This window comes from Sebastes umbrosus, chromosome 3 (assembly GCF_015220745.1).
Source record: "Sebastes umbrosus isolate fSebUmb1 chromosome 3, fSebUmb1.pri, whole genome shotgun sequence".
NCBI classification, from domain to species: domain Eukaryota; kingdom Metazoa; phylum Chordata; class Actinopteri; order Perciformes; family Sebastidae; genus Sebastes; species Sebastes umbrosus.
Window position 1 is genome coordinate 15154995 of NC_051271.1, and position 21416 is coordinate 15176410.

The 21416-nt window shown below is 37.9% G+C and overlaps 1 protein-coding gene across 1 annotated transcript; it reads right to left on the reverse strand.

The window, feature by feature from the left end:
• Positions 1–416: 416 nt before the first annotated feature.
• On the reverse strand, positions 417–12673 carry gucy1a1 (guanylate cyclase 1 soluble subunit alpha 1). The gene is made up of 8 exons (XM_037765431.1): positions 12419–12673; positions 11365–11432; positions 10461–10540; positions 9650–10365; positions 6698–7183; positions 4540–4683; positions 1923–2077; positions 417–1663 (listed from the first exon to the last, which is right to left on the reverse strand). The coding sequence occupies exons 1-8, from the start codon at positions 12671–12673 to the stop codon at positions 1525–1527; spliced, it is 2043 nt and encodes a 680-aa protein (XP_037621359.1). The 3' UTR covers positions 417–1524.
• Positions 12674–21416: the final 8743 nt, after the last annotated feature.

Consider the following 21416-nt stretch of genomic DNA (forward strand, 5'->3'; position numbering starts at 1 on the left):
TTATTGATGCTTTAACATCTAGGCTAAATATTAATTTAATATTGTAGCAGGTCAAAAGGTAGCTAATTCACAGTTTTTATGTTTAATTGCTAACAATACACCATAACCTATATAATGAGCTGATCATGTGTTTTTTATGTAAAATCTTAAATTAACTACAGTTCAGCTGTAAGATAATTGTATATAGTAGATTAAAAAGTATAATATTTTGCTCTGAAATGTAGTGAAGTAGAAGTATAACGTGGCATAAAATAAGTGCTAAAATAACGTGCAAGTAACTGAAAATTGTAATTACAGATTAGTATGTAACTTGAGTAAATGTACATAGTTACTTTCCACCATTGCATATCATATCACAATCGTGTAATTTACATTTCAAGTCTTTTATATTGCAGAATGCTATAAACACTGTAGAGTCATTTTAATGTCAATATTTATTGCGCTTTGATTACATTACAATAATGATTAAAGCACATCATTATGAGGGATAGTAGAACATTCATTGTATTCTTGTTGTGTCGTATTCCCGCTGGATAGGAAAGGAGTGCTATGAAGCCAATGTAATAAATATAGTATAAACATGTGTACAGTGGGAAAAAAAGTAAAAAATACATGTACATTACTTATATTAGGAAAACGCGATCTTGGAATGCTTTATGTCTAATAAATGGAAGTCTAAGTTACATGTTATTACAAATATATACTGAGTTGCAACCACAAACCTCTGGAAGAAATTATTGACATGTAAATTCATATTGAACCATATCTACAGAAAACAAAAAAACAGGTAAATGAACGTGATCCTGCCTGTATATTATTTCCCATAAGGCACCTGAATCTGCTCAGTTTAGGAAGGCTGGATGTCTCCTAAATCTTTGAATAACTTTATCATTTGCTTCAGCTTTTCCACATTATTTGTCATGAAATTCTTCACTGAAACACGCAAACCAACTCATTTTAATCTTGAATTCTTCTGCTGTACCAACAGGCCAAGGTGCTTTTAGCAGATACGTATTGTAGTCTGGACAGATGTGAATGGACCAGTCAGATATTTACAGAAAACAATCTTGATAAAAGGAAATATCACATTAAGGATCAACATCCAAAATGTATTTCTACACCATATGCAAGATGATATATTTAATTCTTTACAACAAACCAGAAGCAGCTACTGTTTGAAAATGGTGCCCTTTTTGGCCACATTTAGCATATGTTTTGTATCTCTTAAATGCTAAAATGAACAAAACAGTCAAAGAAAGCCACTTTTATATATCGTATCAATTTGCAGAGATGACTCATTCTGGAAGAAAAATGAAGGAAGTGAGTATTTCTCTGCGTTACAACTGTACAAATGGATAATTGTACAGCGACAAGACTCATGTTTGACAGCAAACTGACACGTCTGTTATTAAGCAGCTGCAAGAGTTTGATAGACAATATCATCAATATCTAAACAACCCAAAGCACGGATACGTTTATATGTCGTCATATCTAATGTTTTCGGGGCTCTGCAGCTGCTTGACTTCATTTCAGAGTCAGTTTTGAAGTTGTGAAGGACGCCTCCAAAAAGTAACAAACACCAGGGATGTCTTCTGGGAAGTTGGACGGAAGCTCCTGTCTGCTCCGGGGAATAAAGACAAACTCCGGCCGATCCTTCAGCAATCTGGGACAGAGAGCACACAAATAAAGCATGAATCTAAAAACAATGTGGCAAATTATTTGACACAAGAGGAAACACAGTGCTCTTCTAAAAGTTACGTTTCCTGTCGAGAGGACTTTTTCTCTCTGCAACAACCACTTCTGGAAACTAGTGATATCATACAGTATTGGCTCATTTAAATCTGATATTTACTTGTTTTTCTTTCAGTCAAAAAGAAAAGTTTTAGAGGGGAGTTAAGAGTTAGTATTAGCTGTTACTTCACCTGTGGGTTGTAGGGCTGATGTTGATTTTACTCGGCTGGCTAGAGGATTCAAACTTGTTCGCCATAGTAACATTGTTCCCAAAAAGGCAGTAGCGGGGCATCCTCACCCCAACTACACCAGCCAGTACTGAACCAGTGTGGAGGCCTATACGCATCTGAGGAAAAAAGCAACATTCAACATAATTTAGGCTTCTGCTCGTCTTTTATTCATCAGTAGCACTATTGGAGTAGATGAGAGGCTTCCACTCCACTTTTTAACCACACATGACTGTAGTTTGAGTCCTGGCACGAATACAGATCCTGCATTTCCTCGGGCAAAGTGTGAAAAGTAAAAGGTAACACTTCATTTTGCAGGTCTGCAAATTTCAGGGTAATTAGGTGATAATTAGCAAGTAACCTATTTGAAATTTCTTTTGAATTACTGCCAAATTACCCCAATATTTACCTCAAAATCTATCAAAAATTACATTATTATAAACATTATATAATAATTATATTCCACTATTTCCCAATAGCTGGTAATTTATTTAATACATTTCCAGGAAAAGAATACAAAGTTAATTTATATGCTTTATTTCCATGTCTGCTGGTAAATAGATAATAATTAGCAAATAATTTATTTGAAATTTCTGAAAAAACTCCCTGAATCATGACATTAGCTACCAGGTTACATTAGTGTAAACAATAAGTCACACAATGGTGAGATTTGTGCCTGATCAGATGTGTCTTCTGTTAGTTTTGGTTTTCAACCTCCGATGAAGAGCAGCGCACAGCCGCTTCTCAAGCCTAAGAGCCCTATTTTAATCATTATATGCTATTTTAGCGTATAATTATTAAATAATGTTTATAATAAAGTGATTTTCGATTAATTTTGTAGGTAAATATTGGGATAATTTTGCAGTAATTCCAAAGAAATTTCAAATAGGTTAGTTATTTTTATAAAACGGACGCTATGTCGTGACAGTAGTACATGAAACAGGTAACCTGCTGCTCCTAACGGCATCTGCAAGATGAAACAGACCAGAGGAAAACAAGCATTAAGAGCTGATCTGAGGTCTGCTGTCCAGCTGCCGTCTATGAGAGCCGGCTGTCAATCACTCGCAAACTCCGACCAAACAGTCAAACTAGGCTGCGCTGATCAAATATGAATCAATATTATGTTATGTTAATGCCTATTTCTCGCCTCAAATGTTTTCAGAATCATCTTGTAGTGCACGGTTTAGCTGTAAATTGAGAAAATTAGTTACGCCCCCGCCATTGTAAAATCTGGTGAAGGAACGCCAAGTTCCGGTCATATGACCGGAGCACAGCCAATAGGAACGTTCTCTCAATGAAATGACCCATGATTGTATTCGATTTTTTTTAAAACCTGAAAACAGAGCCATGAGGAGTTGCAGAAGTCTAGTTATCTCTCAGAACACTTGAATTACAATATGCTGAAAGGTTATTACGGAATTTTTGCCCAATGATGCCAAAAATATACTGCCTACTGCCACTTTAATCATGGACAATCATGCAATTAATTGCGATTAAATATTTCAATCGATTGACGGCCCTAGTTTTTGATAATCAATACACTATCACTAAATATAATATCGCGATAGTGCATCAATATTTTCTTACACCCTTAATCAACAGTTGGTGGGGGTAACGAGCAAAAAAACGTAGAAATACAACAACAAAGGCAGTGAAGAAGACCTCTAGCCAGTAAACATACTGTACATGAACTGTAAGCAATGCATGATGTAAAATACTTCAAAAAAACATCATTGCAAATGTTTTATGAGGAAGGAAATGCACTCATAACATTTGTTAGATATAACACAGTTACTGAATGTAAAGAAGTTTTTGAATCTGTCAGCTATTGTATTTAAATACTTATTTAATTAACCTATTTGACAGAAGTTTATTGTTTCCAGTGTTGTCAGCGGCTACAGTTAGCATAGAATAATTAAAAGGCAGATTTTGGTGCTTCATACCATTGAGGACACTCGAGGTCAAGTTCTCTGTAATATATCTGGGAATTTCCGGGGTTTAATGGCATGAAGACTTTAAGACTGATTCTGATATTTTTAGGCTAAATATCTTCTTTTTTTTTCTTTTTAGGCAAAAACAAAATGATTCCACATATATATTATCATACTTACATTATTAGAAATCAAACATCTAAACTCAAGACACCACACTTTATAATGGCAGCACATTTGCATCTAATGGAAAACTCTAGATGTCTTTGGCATCTTTTTAAACATTTCCCTGTAATTTGCCATTTTTTATATTTAGCTAGATCAGTATAGTCAACAGGTATTACATTACATTTATTACTTTTAGTTCTTTTATTTGGTAGCTATTACATATTTGTAATTTTACAGTAACATGCTGCGGCATTATGTAGATCACATAGTCACTGGTTAATGTTATGCTCAATTCCATACAGATATGGTAGGCTTGCTTGGATAGAGAAGATAAATAAAAATAATGAAAGCTGTTAGAGTAGGGACACTTTCTTTTTCAATGAAAACTTCAATACAGAGCTCGTATGAAAACGCTCTTTCGTTGTGAGTTACATCATCAAGTTGATTAATGAGTGCTACGCTAATCAATACTTGACCCTCACCTGTATTTGTTCTCCAGTTGGCGTCATAACTTCGTCTGAAAGCTCCATCATCTTTAAGGCCATGAGTGCAATTTGGACGGCGTGCGTCTCGCTCTCCTTGTGTAAGCCGCCAGCTACACAGTACGCATCACCGATGGTCTCCACCTGAATGCAGCAGATGATCATTAAAATGAGTTCTAACCTGGCAACCGAGACTCAGAACAGGATTTCAAAAGCTGTGTGTACACTCCTACAGTACCCTCCTTCCTTATCAGTGAATCTGTACAGCGTTCCAGTTGTTTAATCTGGAGGTTTAAACTTAATTAAACTTCAAATGTTCTTTGACAGTTGAACCTTAAGCAAAATCACAAATGTGAAGTGGACATTCATCAAAATCTCTTCACACTCTGACTAGCTCTCCATCTTTCAGCAGAAGACAAAAGAGCAAAAAGCTGAGGAGTAATAAAACTTAAATTGTAATAGTGCTTGATCCCTGGTCATATTAAAAAGTCCACAAGTGTTTTCTTCTTCTTCTTTGTTCGTGTAAATCTGGACCGGAGAGCACTCAGCCGCTATGTGACAGAGACAAAGTGAAACTATTTTTAGGCTCATACATGTGGAGTGGAAACAGGGTCCTGGAGGAACTTCTGACTTCCTAGCGTTTTACGAGATATTTGTCAAACATGCTGCTCTCTCTGTTATGCTTTCATGACACTTTGATTACATTATCCAACCTCCCCGTAGATTAGCAGCCTTTGGCAGACACCAGGGTACTTGGTTGAGCTATAGTCTCCGTCTGTCTGTTGAACCTGTTGAGGACTAGTGTATTTTTTTATTTAAAAAAATAAATAGATATGTGAAGGAAAATTATTTAACTTCGTACTTTGTACTTCAACTTTGTTTTACTTTGTGTACCCTATGCTAGTACCTGATGTAAGACATTATTTATTTAGCTAAAGACAGAAAAGTGCATCTGCTTTTTAATTTGTGAGCTACAGTAGTTTTGATATACATTTATTTTTTACTGTTGTCAGCAGCTACAGTTACCTTAAAAAAATGATCAATAAAAAGAAGATGTGTTAGTGAGCTACAGGCAGGGCCATAACTACTGTACCATTGAGGATACTGAGGTTGGTCCTTTATGATGCTTCTGGGAATTCAAGGAGTTTTAAGGCTGATTATGATCATTTTTAGGCTAAATATCAGAATCTATCAGAACATAAATATAATACGATTTGACTGCCAAAAAAATAACAAAATAAAAGACATTTTTACTCTCCACCACAATGACTTAAGACAAACCTCAAGACATACTTATTTTCAATGGCCTTTGGTTGCTCTTAGTGGTTTTAAAGCTACAATATTTTAGTATTTTATAAACTTTTGGTTTTATAAATTGCTCTTACAAGTTTGATCCTGTTTCTGTTTTCGATGTGTGCACATATTATAACATTGCCTTCTATTTTTCCATTGCAACCTGCTTTTGTTGATGATATTTTACTCACTGTTCACTTTAACTACGACAATACTTTGGTCAACTTTGGTTAAATAAACTTGACTATCTGGCAGCGTAGAAACAGCAATGGAACAAAATTTTGTGATGTTGAATTTACAGAAAATATAATTGAACCGTTAATTACAAACTAATTACTAACTGTTCATTATTTTTAATAAATAAAATCTGAAATGTTGTGATTTCTTCAAATATTCTGGCTACAGGGTACGTAAAGAATTTGATAAAAGCAGGCTGCCAATGTATTTGTTAAAATTAAAAACATTTAGCAAATAATACTATTTACAAGGTTGTAAATTCAATTTCAATGTGCCTAAAAACACCGTCACTTTCTCTTAGATTTTATTTAAAAAGATACTGGGATGTTAAATGTGACTTAGAATTGTCCCTCACACTTTGCCATAAGAAACATAATAGTTTGACTTGTTAACCTGCTGTTGGTGCTAGTTTCTTGACCTTTGATAGTGAAACCTAAACTACATTTTAACATTTTGCATACTTACATACTGTATGGACGTAACTGTCTAATATTAGCTACTTCTAAAATGTCTCATATTCTCAACTCAGCAGCTGCAATAGATTAACAAAATAAGCGTAGGCTGTATTCTTAACTTTGTCATCAGCTCTTGCAAATCAAAATAATGCTCTTATATTCCATGAACCTACCTTATAGACATCAAGCTCTCCACACTGGTGGTCAAACCTGGTGTACAGCTCACTGAGCATGGTTATCACTTGCATCGGGGTGCAGCGTGAGCAAACAGCCGTGAAGCCCACAATGTCAGAGAACAGCATTGTAACTCGGTTAAACTTCTTGGCCTGCACCGTCTGGCCCTGCCACAGCTGCTGCGCCACGGTGCCGGGGAAGATGGAGAAGAGGAGGTCCACCGTCTTCTTCTTCTCCTCCTCTAGCGCCAGGTGAGCGTGCTCCAGGGCGGCCTTGGCCTTCCCCAGACGCTTCTTCAAGCCGTCCTGGGCTTTGGCCTGTTCGCCGACCAGCACTACGTCACGCAGTGCGTTATGAATAGGGATGTCTGACAGGTAGAGGCCGCGGCCCGTTAGCTCCTCCAGCTTGTCCACACACGGCGAACCCAAGAACAGGATGGCGTTGGACTCCGAAACGTAGATCATCTGACCTTTAAGATCCATAGGCTGGAAGGTAGAATCAGAGGATGAGAAGTTCATTTTTGTGGAATTTGGTAAACTTAGTTGGAATCATGTAAATAATAATAATAATAACTGTCCTTGTAGCTCAATGACTTTATCTTTTTGAAAGAAGACTACTGTGTAGTGTGTGTACTGTGTCTGTGCACTTGTAAATATACAATGCACACATACATAAACTCCCTATATAAACATACAATATATAGGCATCTAAACATTTGACATAAAGAAAAGCAAACTTGTCATTTGCGTGGTATTTTTGAAAGGGCAGCTGTATGCAGCAGTCCGTCAGCCACAACAGTACACAACGTCAAAATGTTTATTTATATTCCAGGGTACCAGAATGTTTTACTAGCCACGGTTGAAATATCTCAACAACTACTGCGAGGATTGCCATGAAATTTTCTACAGACATTCATTATTCCCCGAAGATGAAACCTATTGACTTTGGTGATCCTCTTGACTTTTCCTCTAGGGTCACCATGAGGTTTAAATTTGTGGTTCAAAGTGAAATGTCTCAACATCTATTGGATGGATTGCCATGAAATTTGGTGCTACAGACATTCGTCTTTGTAAACTTAGGTGACCTCCTGACCTTTTCATCTAGCGCCATCATGAGGTCACAGTTGTAATTTGTTCAATACTTCAGTTTATGACTAAATACCTTGAAAGTGTAGGACATTCCCAATAGTAGCTAATACCTTAAAGGTTATATACGATATTCATAGTATAAATATTGCAGCAAACAACTATTTTCTATGTGAAGATGTAGAGGAGTAATGTCTACCTGAGCAGAGAATGAAGTCGCTCTCCCTCTGTGTGTGTTGTAATCAGAGCGTCTCAATGCTTTGTCGCAACGCGGTCTCACAGGAAGGTGTATAAATAGCACGATATTACAACAACATTCTGAGGTCATGAGGAGGCATGTTAGGCTTTTCGTGTGTCATTTGTACACCACGCAACAAAACTACATTAACGTCCGCAGTTAGATTGAGGCAACAACTTAGTTAGGTTGAGGAAAAACGGCATGGTTAGGTGCAAACACTTGGTAAACTAAGTAAAATATGTATGGTAACAACGAAGTACATTAAACGCGTCAGTAGCGCAACTTGCAAAACGAAACACCGGTCTCGTACTCCACCTCCCCACCCGTCCACCATGAGCGACCTTTCTCGCTTTTTATTCTACGCCAGTAGCTCTCACCGTAGCATATTTACATAGATGCGTTTACATTGCAGTCAGTGAAGACTACATGGCGTATGCTACAGATGACACGCGAAAAAGCAAGAAATTGTATTTATTGCATGCTAAATGCCTGGCGAATTATCGTAGCATTTATAGGCTACGCCTTTTCCTGCAAACAGGACACATGTGCTTCACATGTCAGTGTGTCCCACTGGCTAGCTCATGGACGCTGCCTCTGCACTGCTCTCATATGGCAGTTAGAGCTGTTAATGCCATCCAGGCTGATGGCAGTGTCATGGAAGTGTAACGCCCATCCTCCGGTTCACCCTCAGGTAAACACTGTTAGGTCTGCCACCGCTAGCTGCGAGCCGCCGGCTTGCCATCGTCATGTTGAGAGCCATGCGGGGGTAATAGATATGCTCCCAATCTCGCATTTAGCACCTTTAAAACTGGAATACTGACTTTAATGATAAATGATACATGAGCAATGACAAACCGACTAATTTCTCATGTCATAACTGGACGTATTTAAGGATTCTGTATTAAACCAAAGACTTCATTTTGATGCACATACTTCCTACCTTCTAACTTTTATAACTATTATCATTATTATTATTATTATTCTGACACCACCCTTGTGCCAATTATTACATTTACTTTACCACGACGGCAAAAAATCAAACAATATTTTTGGACCTCAACGTTTCATATCACAGAGCCACACTCGCATTAGTCTTCTTAACTGTTATAACAACATCTCCAGGTAAAAAATACAGCTACAGGAGTATTTTGAAATTTGTGGTTAGTGTTTAACATGCCTCTTCTGTTGACAGTGAGTCATGTTTGTGTGTTTTACTCCGTGGCTACTAACAGTAAAACTACCACTGGGAGACGAGTGTTATAGTAAGTGGAAGCATCTCTGGCTGAATGTTATTATACCACTGCCATGTTTACTCACTGATCATTTGTTTTTCTTGTCATGGTGACCCATTGCTGTGCTCCCTCACATAAATAGCACGAGCATGGCTGCGCCTTTGATGGATAAAATGGTTTGATATTTGCTTCTGATCTCCGTTGGGGGTATAAATGTTGATCTCTAGCTCGGGGCCACGAGCACCCGAGCACAACACTAATAAGCCTGACTGCTTATAAATAGCATGATTTTTTTCCTCTCTATCTTACTATCAAGACAATGACCGGAAGACCTTTCTGCCTCATTAGTCAGTGACGTCGCATTTCAAGTTATATCTCCCAGACATGTCGACGTACCTTCCCTGTGTTATCTGCGATGGAGACTCCATGCTTGATCCGAATGATAAACTGTGTGTTCAGCATGGTCAGAATACTTTGAAAGGTACATTTGATCTGGGGAGAGACTAAAGAGAAGTGTTCTAGGAAGGTAGAAGTCCGCCTCAGTCCGTCCTTCCTGAACAGCCTCTTCCTGAGCCCGTGTCCTATTTGCACCAGAACCAAGTCCTGGTCCAGGATCAGATGGAAGGGGAAGATGGTGGAGAACAGAGAGGTAGGAAGGGTCCCAGCTGAGGTGGCCCGCAGCGGACTGGGGCTCAGATTTTTAGCATCCTTAACTACAACTGTGTACAGAAGACTGGGCTGCGGGCTTGACTGCAAGATGCTGTCATTAGCACTGGGGGGGTCCATCAACACATCCACTGTGGTTTGATACAGCAGGCGGGCAGCAGCTTTGATGACTCCAGGGAAGAAGAGCTCAGTGGTCGGGCGGGGGTTGAAGAAATAGACAGTAAGCAGACCCGCATCCTTGTCTAAGCACAGCACCGAAGGTTCGTTTACACAATCCCCTCTGTCCGGGTTGGGCGGCGTGCTGCTCTGTTTCAACAAGACATTGAAGCTGTTGAGGAAATCTTGGAGAGCTCCCCCCACCACCCTCAAAATGTGTCCGTCCTCCTCGTAACACATGTTGAAGAGCTCTTCGCCGAGAGAAACTTTGAGAGCTTCCATCTGGATTGCTGTCGGACAAAATGAAAGGAAAAAACGGGTGAAGATGTGATTCCCGGAATTTAAAATTACAATTACATATTTTTATAATTCAAGCTTCAGTTACCTGTTTTGGTTGAGTAAATGTTCAACATTTCCACAAGATGCTCCGGTTCATCACTGCAGCTTGTGCAGCAAATTACTGGACTGCAAGACGACAAATAAAATCAGACACATACACCACCATATCTTTTGTTCAATACATCCGACTACAGTTGCAACTACTCATTTCTATATCAGTTAATCTGCCGAACATTTTCTCAATTAATCGACTCATTATTTTGCCTAGAAAAGGAGTGAAAATGGTTATAATTTCCCAAAGCTCAAGTCTATGAGGGGTGGAAGTAACAAAAAACAAATTGATAAAAATGGATTCATAAAAATGGATGTGAAATAAAAAAAATGGAGTGATAAATTATCAAGTGATTTGATTATATATTTATAGCCAATTTGACTAAAACAGTCATGATGTGATAAAAACAGAATCATGTTACATACATTTTTTTTTACCATACATTCATCACTCACAACACAAAATTGCCATTTATCATTGAAGGAAAGTCTGACCAGCAACAAAGATGTTGTGTTCACTATCATATATGACCCCCAAAAAAGCTGCAAATTCTCACATTTGAGAAGCTGCAATCAGCAAATGTTTGACATTTTTTGGAGGATGACATTATCTGCTTGCCATTTCTTATAATAATTTGTAAGGGATGTCTCCCTCTACCTCCTTGTATCCATAGCAGCCTGCATCATATTGTTGTTGTTATCATTACTATCAGTCTAGTAGTGAGAGTAGAGACATTTGTAAGGGATCTTGAGGTAAACAGATGGCCACATGAGGCTGTAGCATCAGTATTGCTGTTATAGGAATACAAGCTGTGGCAGTATAGGCCTATAACCTACAGTGTAGGAGGAGAAGTGTAGTTGTTATTGGTGGCAGCTGTATTTAAAAACACAAGTGTTACCTTTCAGAGTCCCTGGTTTGATCTGATAGTCTCATCATTCGTTGGAGGGCAGCGTGCAGCCTTTGAAACTGTATGACAGAAAGTGTTCAGTGAGTTAAAGGTCATCGTCTGGCAACACTGAGCAGCATATTTTAATTACAGGAGCGCACATGAATACTCAAATAAAGCAGGATTTTACAATGCACTGTAAACAATTGCTGTTAATTTACAGCAGGATTTCAACAGTATTAACCTGTTATTGCTAAAAACAGTGCTTTACTGTTAATACAAAAGAAAACCTGTTAAATTACGCTCATAGGCCGTTTTTTAACTGAACTATAATGCATTCTTAAAAAACATCACTTTACTGCTGATCGACTGTCTAAAGTATCATCAGTAACAGTTTCATGCAGTATTTCTTTAATTCTGGGACCTGATCTGCACATGTGAGGCTTGTACATTATACATGATTGTAAAATCAGTGAATTAGCTTTATTGTTCTTCACTCACATGTTGTTCTGGTTTGCATTCTGTGCTTGTAGCCAGCTACAGACAGACATTTTGGGAAAAGTGTCAACAAGTCTATTATAGCCTTTTTCCTAACAAGTGCCTTTAATTGTATTTAGTATGACTATTCCTATGTCTGTAACCTGCTAAGTCTATTCATCTAGGCAACAAAATAATGTTTATTAAAATGTATGTAAAAACCTAAATAGTGCATTAAAAAAATCAGTAGGATAATGTAAAAGAAAGGTGAAAAACAGCTATATAATGTATCTTTAAACAGTAAATTAACTGTAAAATACTGTGAAATTAATAAAGTGTCAAACTGTATTTTTCATTAACAGTACAAAGCTGTAAATATCAGCGACAGTATAATAATGTTAATTTTACAGTTACATAAAGGCAACCCTGCTGCCAGTTCTTTACTGTTATTTTACTGGGAAATTCTTAACAGTGTGTCTTTATTTCTGTTCGTTGAGACAGACATGCGACACATCTATATGTAAAACATACTGTATTATAGTTGCATGATGTGAATATTAATAAATGCATTTTTTTTTTTTAAACTCACCTCAGGACATGCCAATTTTCGGATGCTCTCCCCAAGTGTGTGCAGGTTAACTTTGGCTCTGCTCGTCTTCTTCTGCTGAGGTAGATCCTCACCTGTTTTTTTTCCATGCACGTCCTTAGAAATAGGCAATAGATCCGCAGCGTCAGTTGAGCGCTCCTCAAAGTCTCCCAGCTCATCATTCTTCTTTTTGTCGCTGCTGGAGGAGAAAGGACAATCTCCTGATATCTTCAGCTCCTTCAGCTTCGCGCAGAACATCTTTACCCCTTCTGTATGAATCCCTCCTGGCTCTGCTCTTCTTCTTCTTATCTCATTTCGGTCCTGGTCGAGCAGCTGCTGTCTCTGGGAGAAATGCCATCATCTATCTTGGTGATGCGTGCTGCTCATCCAAACATGCATGTATACCTTTCCTCTCCTCGCGATTCAAATGATCAGCACCAAAAGCCAGAGACCACATACAATATTCATTGGGCAAATGATTGCAGTGGAACTATCATTACCAAAAGACCAATGAGAAAACTGGAGAGAGAGAAAAGAGCAGCAGGCCAATCCATGCACAAGTGGAGCTGAGCAGCCTATCAGCAAGGAGACATTATTTCCAGTCGACTCCTCGCATGCACTGGACTTTTTTTTCTTTTTTTTTCTTTAGATCAGCCTATGGACTGGGTACCATCATAGGAGACATGGTCCCCTGCATGAGTGGATAATCATATTTCTATTTTATTATTCACATAGGAGCTCAAGTGCATCATGTGCCTGATGTGGTGCTCAATGGTGTGTTTCATCTTTATGTTTTTTTCCACTATATTCCTACAGAATACTAATAGTTTAACATTTTTATTTGATGTTATTTTATTTAAGAATTTAAAGCTGCAGTGGGTAGAAATGGAGCAAATACGATTTTAAAAAAAAGTTATTTTTTATAAAACGGTCACTGTATTCTGACAGTATAGTGCATGAGACAGGTAATCTGGAAAAAAAATCATGTGTCTCTGTGTCCTCCGGTGTCCTCCGGTGCTCTTAATGGCATCTGCAAGATTTCACAGACCGGAGGAAAACAACCAATCAGAGCCGAGCTGGAGTTTGCCGTCCAGCTATAGATATTGACCCACAAACCTATAGCAAACTTTCTGTCATATTAGGGCTGGGTGATATGGCTAAAATCTGAGCTGGAGCCTGCCTCTCTGAGCAGCTGTCAATCACTCGCGAACTCCAATCAAAAGGTCAAACTAGGCAGCGCTGATCAAATATGAATCAATATTCTGTTACTGTAATGCCTATTTCTCGCCTTAAATGTTTTCCAAAACATCTTGTAGTGTACTGTTTAGCTGTAAAATGAGAAAGTTTGTGACCCGGCAGCGCTCTCTCTCTTACTATTACTACTATTACTTACTCTATACGATCGCTGTTGTCTTCTTTTATATCTTCTTTCAGTGATCTACCATGTGAATAGATGATAAACCTACTAGTGGGTGTAGTAGGCCCCTATTGACCCACATCTATGGTGCTTATAGCGACTGATAACGCCAAATTAATAGCCGGATAACAGTCTAATCGGCTGAACAAATAGGTGGCCGGCACACGAAAGCTAATTATAACCTTTCCGGTCACCTAAAAATCTCATATTCAGCGTTCAGTTGTACTTAGCTCCAACCTCTCGTGTCACTCCTGGATGCAAAAAAACTAAATGGCGATGGCCAAAATGCCAAACTTGAGGCTTCAAAATGGGAGTCCACAAACCAATGGGTGACGTCACAGTCTATGTTTGCGTCTGAAGACTACAAGTTTTCAAAAGGAAAGAAAATGAAGTAAAGAAGTGAGCTTTCCAGACCTCTATAGCTCGAGGCTATATTAGCCACTACTAGTATTACACATACGAATCGGTCGTGTCTAGATGGTACCCCACAAGTTCTCTTGCTGCCCGTCGTGCAAACTATCCTCACATTAACTGTTCAAGGTCGATGCTTAACCTCAACCGTCTTGCGAGAGTTTCACAACTTCTGAGTTAGCGTCTATAGACACGACCATTCGAATCTCTGATCAAACTGTCGGTGGTCGGTTGCATTGTGATTAATGTAGGCACCAGGTTCAGCACACAAACAGTGACACATTTACAGAAGCATCGATTAATGTGCTTTATCCTTATAAATAAATAAAATATCATTCACTACAACATTTGCACACTTTCCACACAAACATGTCTGTTGAGATCTTATATGTCAGAGAAAACACTACACTGTGTGAGTTTAAGTGCAACATGATGTGAATCTGATTTGTTTTATTTAAGACTGTTCAGGAAATGATTCAGTGATATTTATACATGTTTGGTGATCATTTATAAAACTCACGTCAAAAATAGATTTCATTGGCCATGATGAGGCTACAGCGCTGCTTCTTGGCCTTGTTTGGTCTGAAAAGAGCATTTTCATAGTCTAACATAATAAATCAATTTCAGAGCTTAAATAATGAACAGCTTTGTCATTTGGGGGTTTTACTCATTTCTCGCAGGATAACTCTGGATGAGCATGCTGTTTACATTGGCAGTCTTACAACCTCAGGTCCAGGATGTTTCTACCACAACAAAAAGTTTATAGGTTACAGATTAAAGAGGGAATCCTTTCATTAGGCTCCAGGGTGGCCACCCTCAATGCAGTTCATTAAACTGCCTGTTTTGAAATGTGCAAGTTGTTTTATCAGTGACACGTTTATGCTGCATTATGTTAAATGATGAGATTGTGGTCATGAAAGTCTGAATAAGGACGGTTTAGGTCCGTGGTAGGCAAATAGCCAAATCTGTCCCTCTAACAAAAATATTTGGCCCCATGATGAAGTTTCTAGTTATTTTTTACATAACTTTCAGAAATCTGTCGTAAAAAACAATGTAAATACAGTGCTCATGTAAATCACAAATATGTAAATATGACTTTGTTACATCTAATACTAAATTAATGTCCTACATGGAGAGAGGCATGAACACTGAGGCTTCTTGGCTACAGTACGTTCTGCATTATTAGGCTGTTTGAACAGCGCAAGGTGCTGAAATTAAACCTACCAGATAAATAAAAACATATTAATAAATCCACCTTATTTAAATGAAACTAATTCTCCTTGAATTCAAATACATTTTTTGCCCCTGTGGCTCTAGCATTTTTACCTGAACAAAGCACCTGATTTTACAGTTATCAGGCCATTAAATAGGCTTTATTGGTTGCTATAAGCACCAAAGATGTGGGTCAATAGGGGGCTACTATGTTGTAAAAGCGAAAGTGAAACAGCAACACGTTCTAAGACGTTTTAAAACTGAATGAAACGTCACATTTTGAACACAAACAAACCGGCTTCTTTTGGTTTAGGCAACAAAACCACTTAGTTAAGTTTAGGGAAAAACATTGTGTTTTGGCTTAAAATAACTGTTTCAAAAGCAAAACTTAACGCTTGTGAACACAAACACAACTACTCGTTGTTGGTTTCACACAGGATGCAAACCCCGGCCTCCCCTCCTCTCCATGTGGACTTTCACGTCTATACTTCAGTACCTGACTTCCTCTTCTGCTCCTGTCATAATTAGTACGATCGCTGTTGTTTTCTTTTAAATCTTCTTTCAGTGATCTACCATGTGAATAGATGACAAACCTACTAGTGGGTGTAGTAGGCCCCTATTGACCCACATCTATGGTGCTTACAGCGACCGATAATGCCTAATTAATAGCCGGATAACAGTCTAATCGGCTGAACAAATATGTGGCCGGAAGCAATGTTGAGATCAGTTGAGGAAATACCAAGCACCCCCCACCAGCCGGAACAAACTTGATCATAGAAGAATCATAAAAGAATTTGTCAATGAAATACTGAAGTCACTGCAACATGTCAACAGACTGAAGTGTTTTCATTCCACATGATGGAAGTGCTCCAGATTTCCTCTGTCAGTCCTTTTCCATTCAAGAGGTAAATGCACACTGCAGTGATGTGTTGAAGCGGATCTCGCAGGCGATTCTCAGGTTTAGTGACCCATCTGCCACCACAGAGGTGACAGCTGTTTCTGCCGCCTCTCATCAGGACCCAGAGGAGATGGCACGGGCTGCACTGGCATGAATAAACCTCTTTGTCGTGATTATCTACAACACAGACCCTCTGATCTGTGCCAAGGTGGGACAGTGAATTCAGTTTCAGGACAGAGAAGTCTTCTCCGGCTTCGTGTCTTCTTGTTGTATTTTCTCAGAGGTGAAGAGGAGAGCTGAAGGAGAGGATGATGATTTCTGAAGCATCTTTCCTACAAAATGAGGAGTGCAAATCTTCATCAACAGAGAGAAGAGGTGCTAGATGTGAAGACACAACATCTTCATCAGCTTACTGATCACAGAATTGAGCTGAAGTTGATCACATGGGCTTGTCCTTGTTGCTGTTAGAGGTTGCTTTTGGTTTTTCTGTACTGATGCAGTCTGAACATCAAGATGTGGGGAAGGAAGAGGCACCTCTCATCCACAAAGAGATCCCCGATTAAATGAAAAAGAAAAGAGGAAGTGTGCACAGGCAGAAGGAAAAGAAAGAAAGTCCTACAGCTTCTCTGATCTGTGGAAAGGCAGTCATGGAAGAAGTGCAATGTGAAGTATAGATCTTTTAAGTAAATGTAAGTAAAAGTTGCAATTCTACAATCTACAAATACTACAACTAAACGCCATACATTAAAAATCCTCAGTGTTATATTATTAAATATTATATTATTATTAGGCCCACTGATGCATTACCAGTGGTGAAAGAAGTACTCAGATCCTTTACTTAAGTAAAAGTCACAATATCATTCTGTAAAAATATTCTGTTACAAGTAAAAGTCCTGCATTCAACATTTTACTTGAGTAAAAGTATTACTAGCAAAATATACTTACAGTAAGTCCTTAATAGGCAAAATGGCCCTTTTCAGAGTGTTTAAATATAGAAACTTCAAGGTCCCGAAACATTATATATTTCTATCTTATATACACAAGATAATCAGTTGTTATCATGAGCTACAAGATTAAAAAATAAAAAAAATGTGGTTGGACTTCAGGGGCTCTCAGGAGGATGTGGGCCTTAAATATAGAACATTGCATCATATTTAATAAGCTGATTGTATGTTTCGTTTGTAAAATCAAAGTTACTACAACTGTAAAATAAATCTAGTGAAGTAAAAAGTGTAATATTCCTTTTGATATGTAGTGGAGTAGAAGTATAAAGTAGTATAAAATGGAAATACTTGTAGTAAAAGTACCTCAAAACTGTACTTAATTTCAGTACTTAGTAAATGGTACTTAGTTTACTTCCACCAGTGGAATCGAGCATACAGCAGTGTTGAACAGTTTTTTTCTCCTCACATTCTTTCATCTATTTGTCTCAGATGTTGTCCTGGGGTGAACCCGTCAGCGATGGGGGATGACTGAGGACCATCCAGAGCTTCTGCCTCAGTAGGAGACCAACGACGTGAAATTAAGGTCAGTAGATATCAGAGGCAAAAGATGTATGTCACATCAAGATATTTCCATCAGACACCCTGTTCTCCTTTATACAGTTAATTATCCTGCTGTTTGTGGAAAAGAATGATTTTAAAACATTTTGGAAAGTAATGAAAAACACCGACAGTAGGCATGCTGTATGAAGTACAAGTAGCGTTGTTATTATTGTTAATGGACACTTTTTTTGTTCCTTTTTTTTTGCTCTCTCTTCCATCTATATACTTCCTTTAGTTTTTTTGTTGTTATTATCTCTCTCTTTCCTTGTCATGTCTTATATGTGGCTTCCTGTTAATCACTTGTCTTACACTATTAAGGATAGTATTTTTTAAGTATAATTAGCACTGTTGTTGAATGATAGCCATATGTCTCCAAAATGGCAACTTTCAGTATACATTTTAGCTGACAGTAGTTTGGACATTATGAAAACTTTCTGGGATAACATAACCTCATCCCATTATGACCCTTCCATTGATACAAGAACTTAAAGAGCACCAAAACTGGATAGACAAGGATTCCATTGATTGTCTTTACTTACATTGCCTGATATAGACAAATAATTAGATTGGCTTGTAGTTAGATTCTTGTTTTAGCTGTGAAAGACCTGTGCATAAATCAACCACGAGAAGGCGTATAAATAGCACAACATTACACGGACAGTCCATGTGTCATGAGGACGCGTTTTAGGCTTTCTGCGTGTCATCTGTACGCTGTTTTTCCCGTGTCATTTATATGCCACACAACAAAACTACAGTAACGGCCGCAGTTAGGTTTAAGCAACAAAATCACATAGTTAGGTTTAGCAAAGACATCATGGTTTAAGCTTAAAATAAGTATGTAAACTAAGTAAAAGACATACGGAAACAAAATAAGTACCAAAAACATATAACAAATGTCACTAAAAACATGTGACAGATGTTACAAACGTAGCTTATGAAACAAAACACCGTTCTCATGATTAAAAGTCGTGTTTTTTTAGGAGCGTAGCATATTTCCGCAAATGCATTTACATTGCAGTCAGTACAGACTATATGGCATACAAATGACATGCCAAAAGCAAGAAAAGCGTTATTATTGCACGCTAAATGCCTTGCGCATTATTGTGGCATTCATACGCAGCGTGCTGAAGCACAATATGATCCCAAATGTTTCACTGCTCTTTAGGAACAACAACCACCAGTGTTGAGGTCATGAACTGGAATGAGACTGAACGCAATACAACAATTTAATCTTTCCTCCTCGGATATAATGTAACCAAATGAATCCAGATATCAACTTTGCTTACGTCCATATGATGAATGTGCATTTGTAATGTGAGTTTCCATAGCGCCTGCCATATATTCAGTCTCTGCACACTCTCGTCCACAGATCCTAATTCTCTGTTTATGATACGCGGAGAGAGATAGCTAATCTCATCACAAATCAAGCCCAGCACACTTAAGTCCACAGGAACTCAGCAGCCGTGACCTCAGATAGTTAAAATGTATATACACTCAGTTTAACAAGAAGAGACTTTTTTTTCAGGCAGATTGAAGCATTCAGGCACATAAACCCTTTAATAGATACTTACAGTAAATCTTTGGTAATGTTACATTTATGCACTCTGGTGGATTTTACAGTGGATCTTTTTGAGCACTCTGGGTCAAAACTGGTCCACCAAACTACTGAACTTGTTTTTCTTTTCCACATTTTCAAAATAATTTTCAAAATGTTATTCTAGTGCCGGTACTATACAAAGCAGTAGTTTCGTCTGTATGCTCATAACAAACCAGCCATGTGCACTGGGCCTGTTAAGTGTGTTTATTCACGTTTTTACTGACAATCTGCTACATTCAGACCATTGATTTTGAATGTTTGTATGAGATGGGCAATCTCAGCTCCAAGTGCTCTTGACAAACCTTTAATGATTTTATCCAGAAGCAATGTTAGAAGAAAACACGACTGACATAAAACTGACCTCATTTTCAACTCTGCTTCCGGGCTTCATGTGCTTTATTTGACTTTGTAATAATGAAGAAGGATAGTTAATAAGTTTGAACATGTTAAGTGTAACGGGGCTGTAATGTGAATCCGTTTCAGCAGGTCATCTACAAATAGTCATGTAGTTTACCCATAATTCATGTGCTTAAATGTTGTCCTTTGTTTGGCATTTATTGTTAAGTTCAAAGAGTTTTGGGTGGGGATGTTTGCTGCTAGCGATAATAGTTTGAAAGCTCCCACTTCGACATGCATAAATACAGCATCTCTAACCCTGTGTCTGCTCAGCACGCATGGCTGCCATGTACAGTAATAGCCTGAGGCAAACAGGCATTGCACCAAGAGATGGGGTTTATATATGTTGTGTTACTTGTGACTCTTTGCACTCTCCTTGCATTCTTTATCCTTGAATTGCTTTATTTATCCTTGAAATAAAAAAGAAACATAGAACAAAAAGATCAAAATATAAGAATGTTGACGCGTGTTTCCGAGTTGGGTGACATGGGCAGTGATGCTGGAATAATCAGATGCTTCACTCAATCGTAGTAGAGCAGAACCAGCATCAGAGACACTTAATACTGTACAAACAGCATCACTACAGGAGATTCTATAGTGCACTCATTAGCAGTGAGCAGTATGATTGACTGGAGCATTTTTTAAACCATAGAGCCTGTTTAAATAAGTAGTATTTATTATTATTTTGCCCCAAATGTAGGCCTAACCTATTCCTACTTCCAAGTGCTTAACATTCTGCCATTGTTTATTTAGATCCCTGGTCTCTTAAAGTCATATTAAAGTATTAAACTATTACAAAAGAAGAGAAAAAGAGGACTAAAAAAAGTCTCTCTGTTGTTTGCTCATGTAGTCTGAATTTATTCAGTTTATATTCAGTTTTTATTCAGTGAGTTCTTTTACATTTATACATTTTCTTGATGATGCTTAAATTTTTACTTCAGTAATATTGAGAATGAATGAGTTTTACTTGTAACAGAGTATTTTTGAATTTAGGTATTGCTACTTTTACTTAAGAAAAAGTTCTTAATACTTCTTCCTCCACTAAATACAACTGTAGACCAGTGGTTTTCAGCCCATTACACCAAATTATGTAAAAAAAAATATAGTAATTTTTGCTATATTTCTTGTGAAATAGTGAATACTTGACCTCCTCGGGCCTTTTAAAAATCCTTTAAAGGTCCCATATTGTAAAAAGTGAGATTTTCATGACTTTTACATTATAAAGCAGGTTTAAGTGCTCTATAAATACTGTTAAACTATCAAAACGCTCAATATACGTAGAAACACGCACAGCCCGTATTCAGAAATTGCGCCTTTGAAACAAGCCGTTAGGATTTCTGTCCATTAGTGATGTCACAAATATACAATATTTAGACCATTACATGGTTTTAAACGTACACATTCTAAATATGTCCCAGTTTATTTCCTGTTGCAGAGTATGTAAATAACATCAGCTGACAGGAAGTAAACATGGAACCCATCTGTTGCCTAGCGACGCAATTCTGTTGCAATTCCATTGAACTGCA

What these genes read in the sequence shown, in the direction of transcription:
- gucy1a1 (XM_037765431.1), bottom strand. Translation starts at nt 12,673, where the DNA reads ATGTTCTGCGCGAAGCTGAAGGAGCTGAAGATATCAGGAGATTGTCCT. An exon ending in GAAAATTGGCATGTCCTGAG is followed by an intron (nt 11,433 to 12,418) that starts GTGAGTTTAAAA and finishes TCTGTCATACAG; the next exon opens with TTTCAAAGGCTGCACGCTGC. An exon ending in GAGAGCTTGATGTCTATAAG is followed by an intron (nt 4,684 to 6,697) that starts GTAGGTTCATGG and finishes TGCTGCATTCAG; the next exon opens with GTGGAGACCATCGGTGATGC.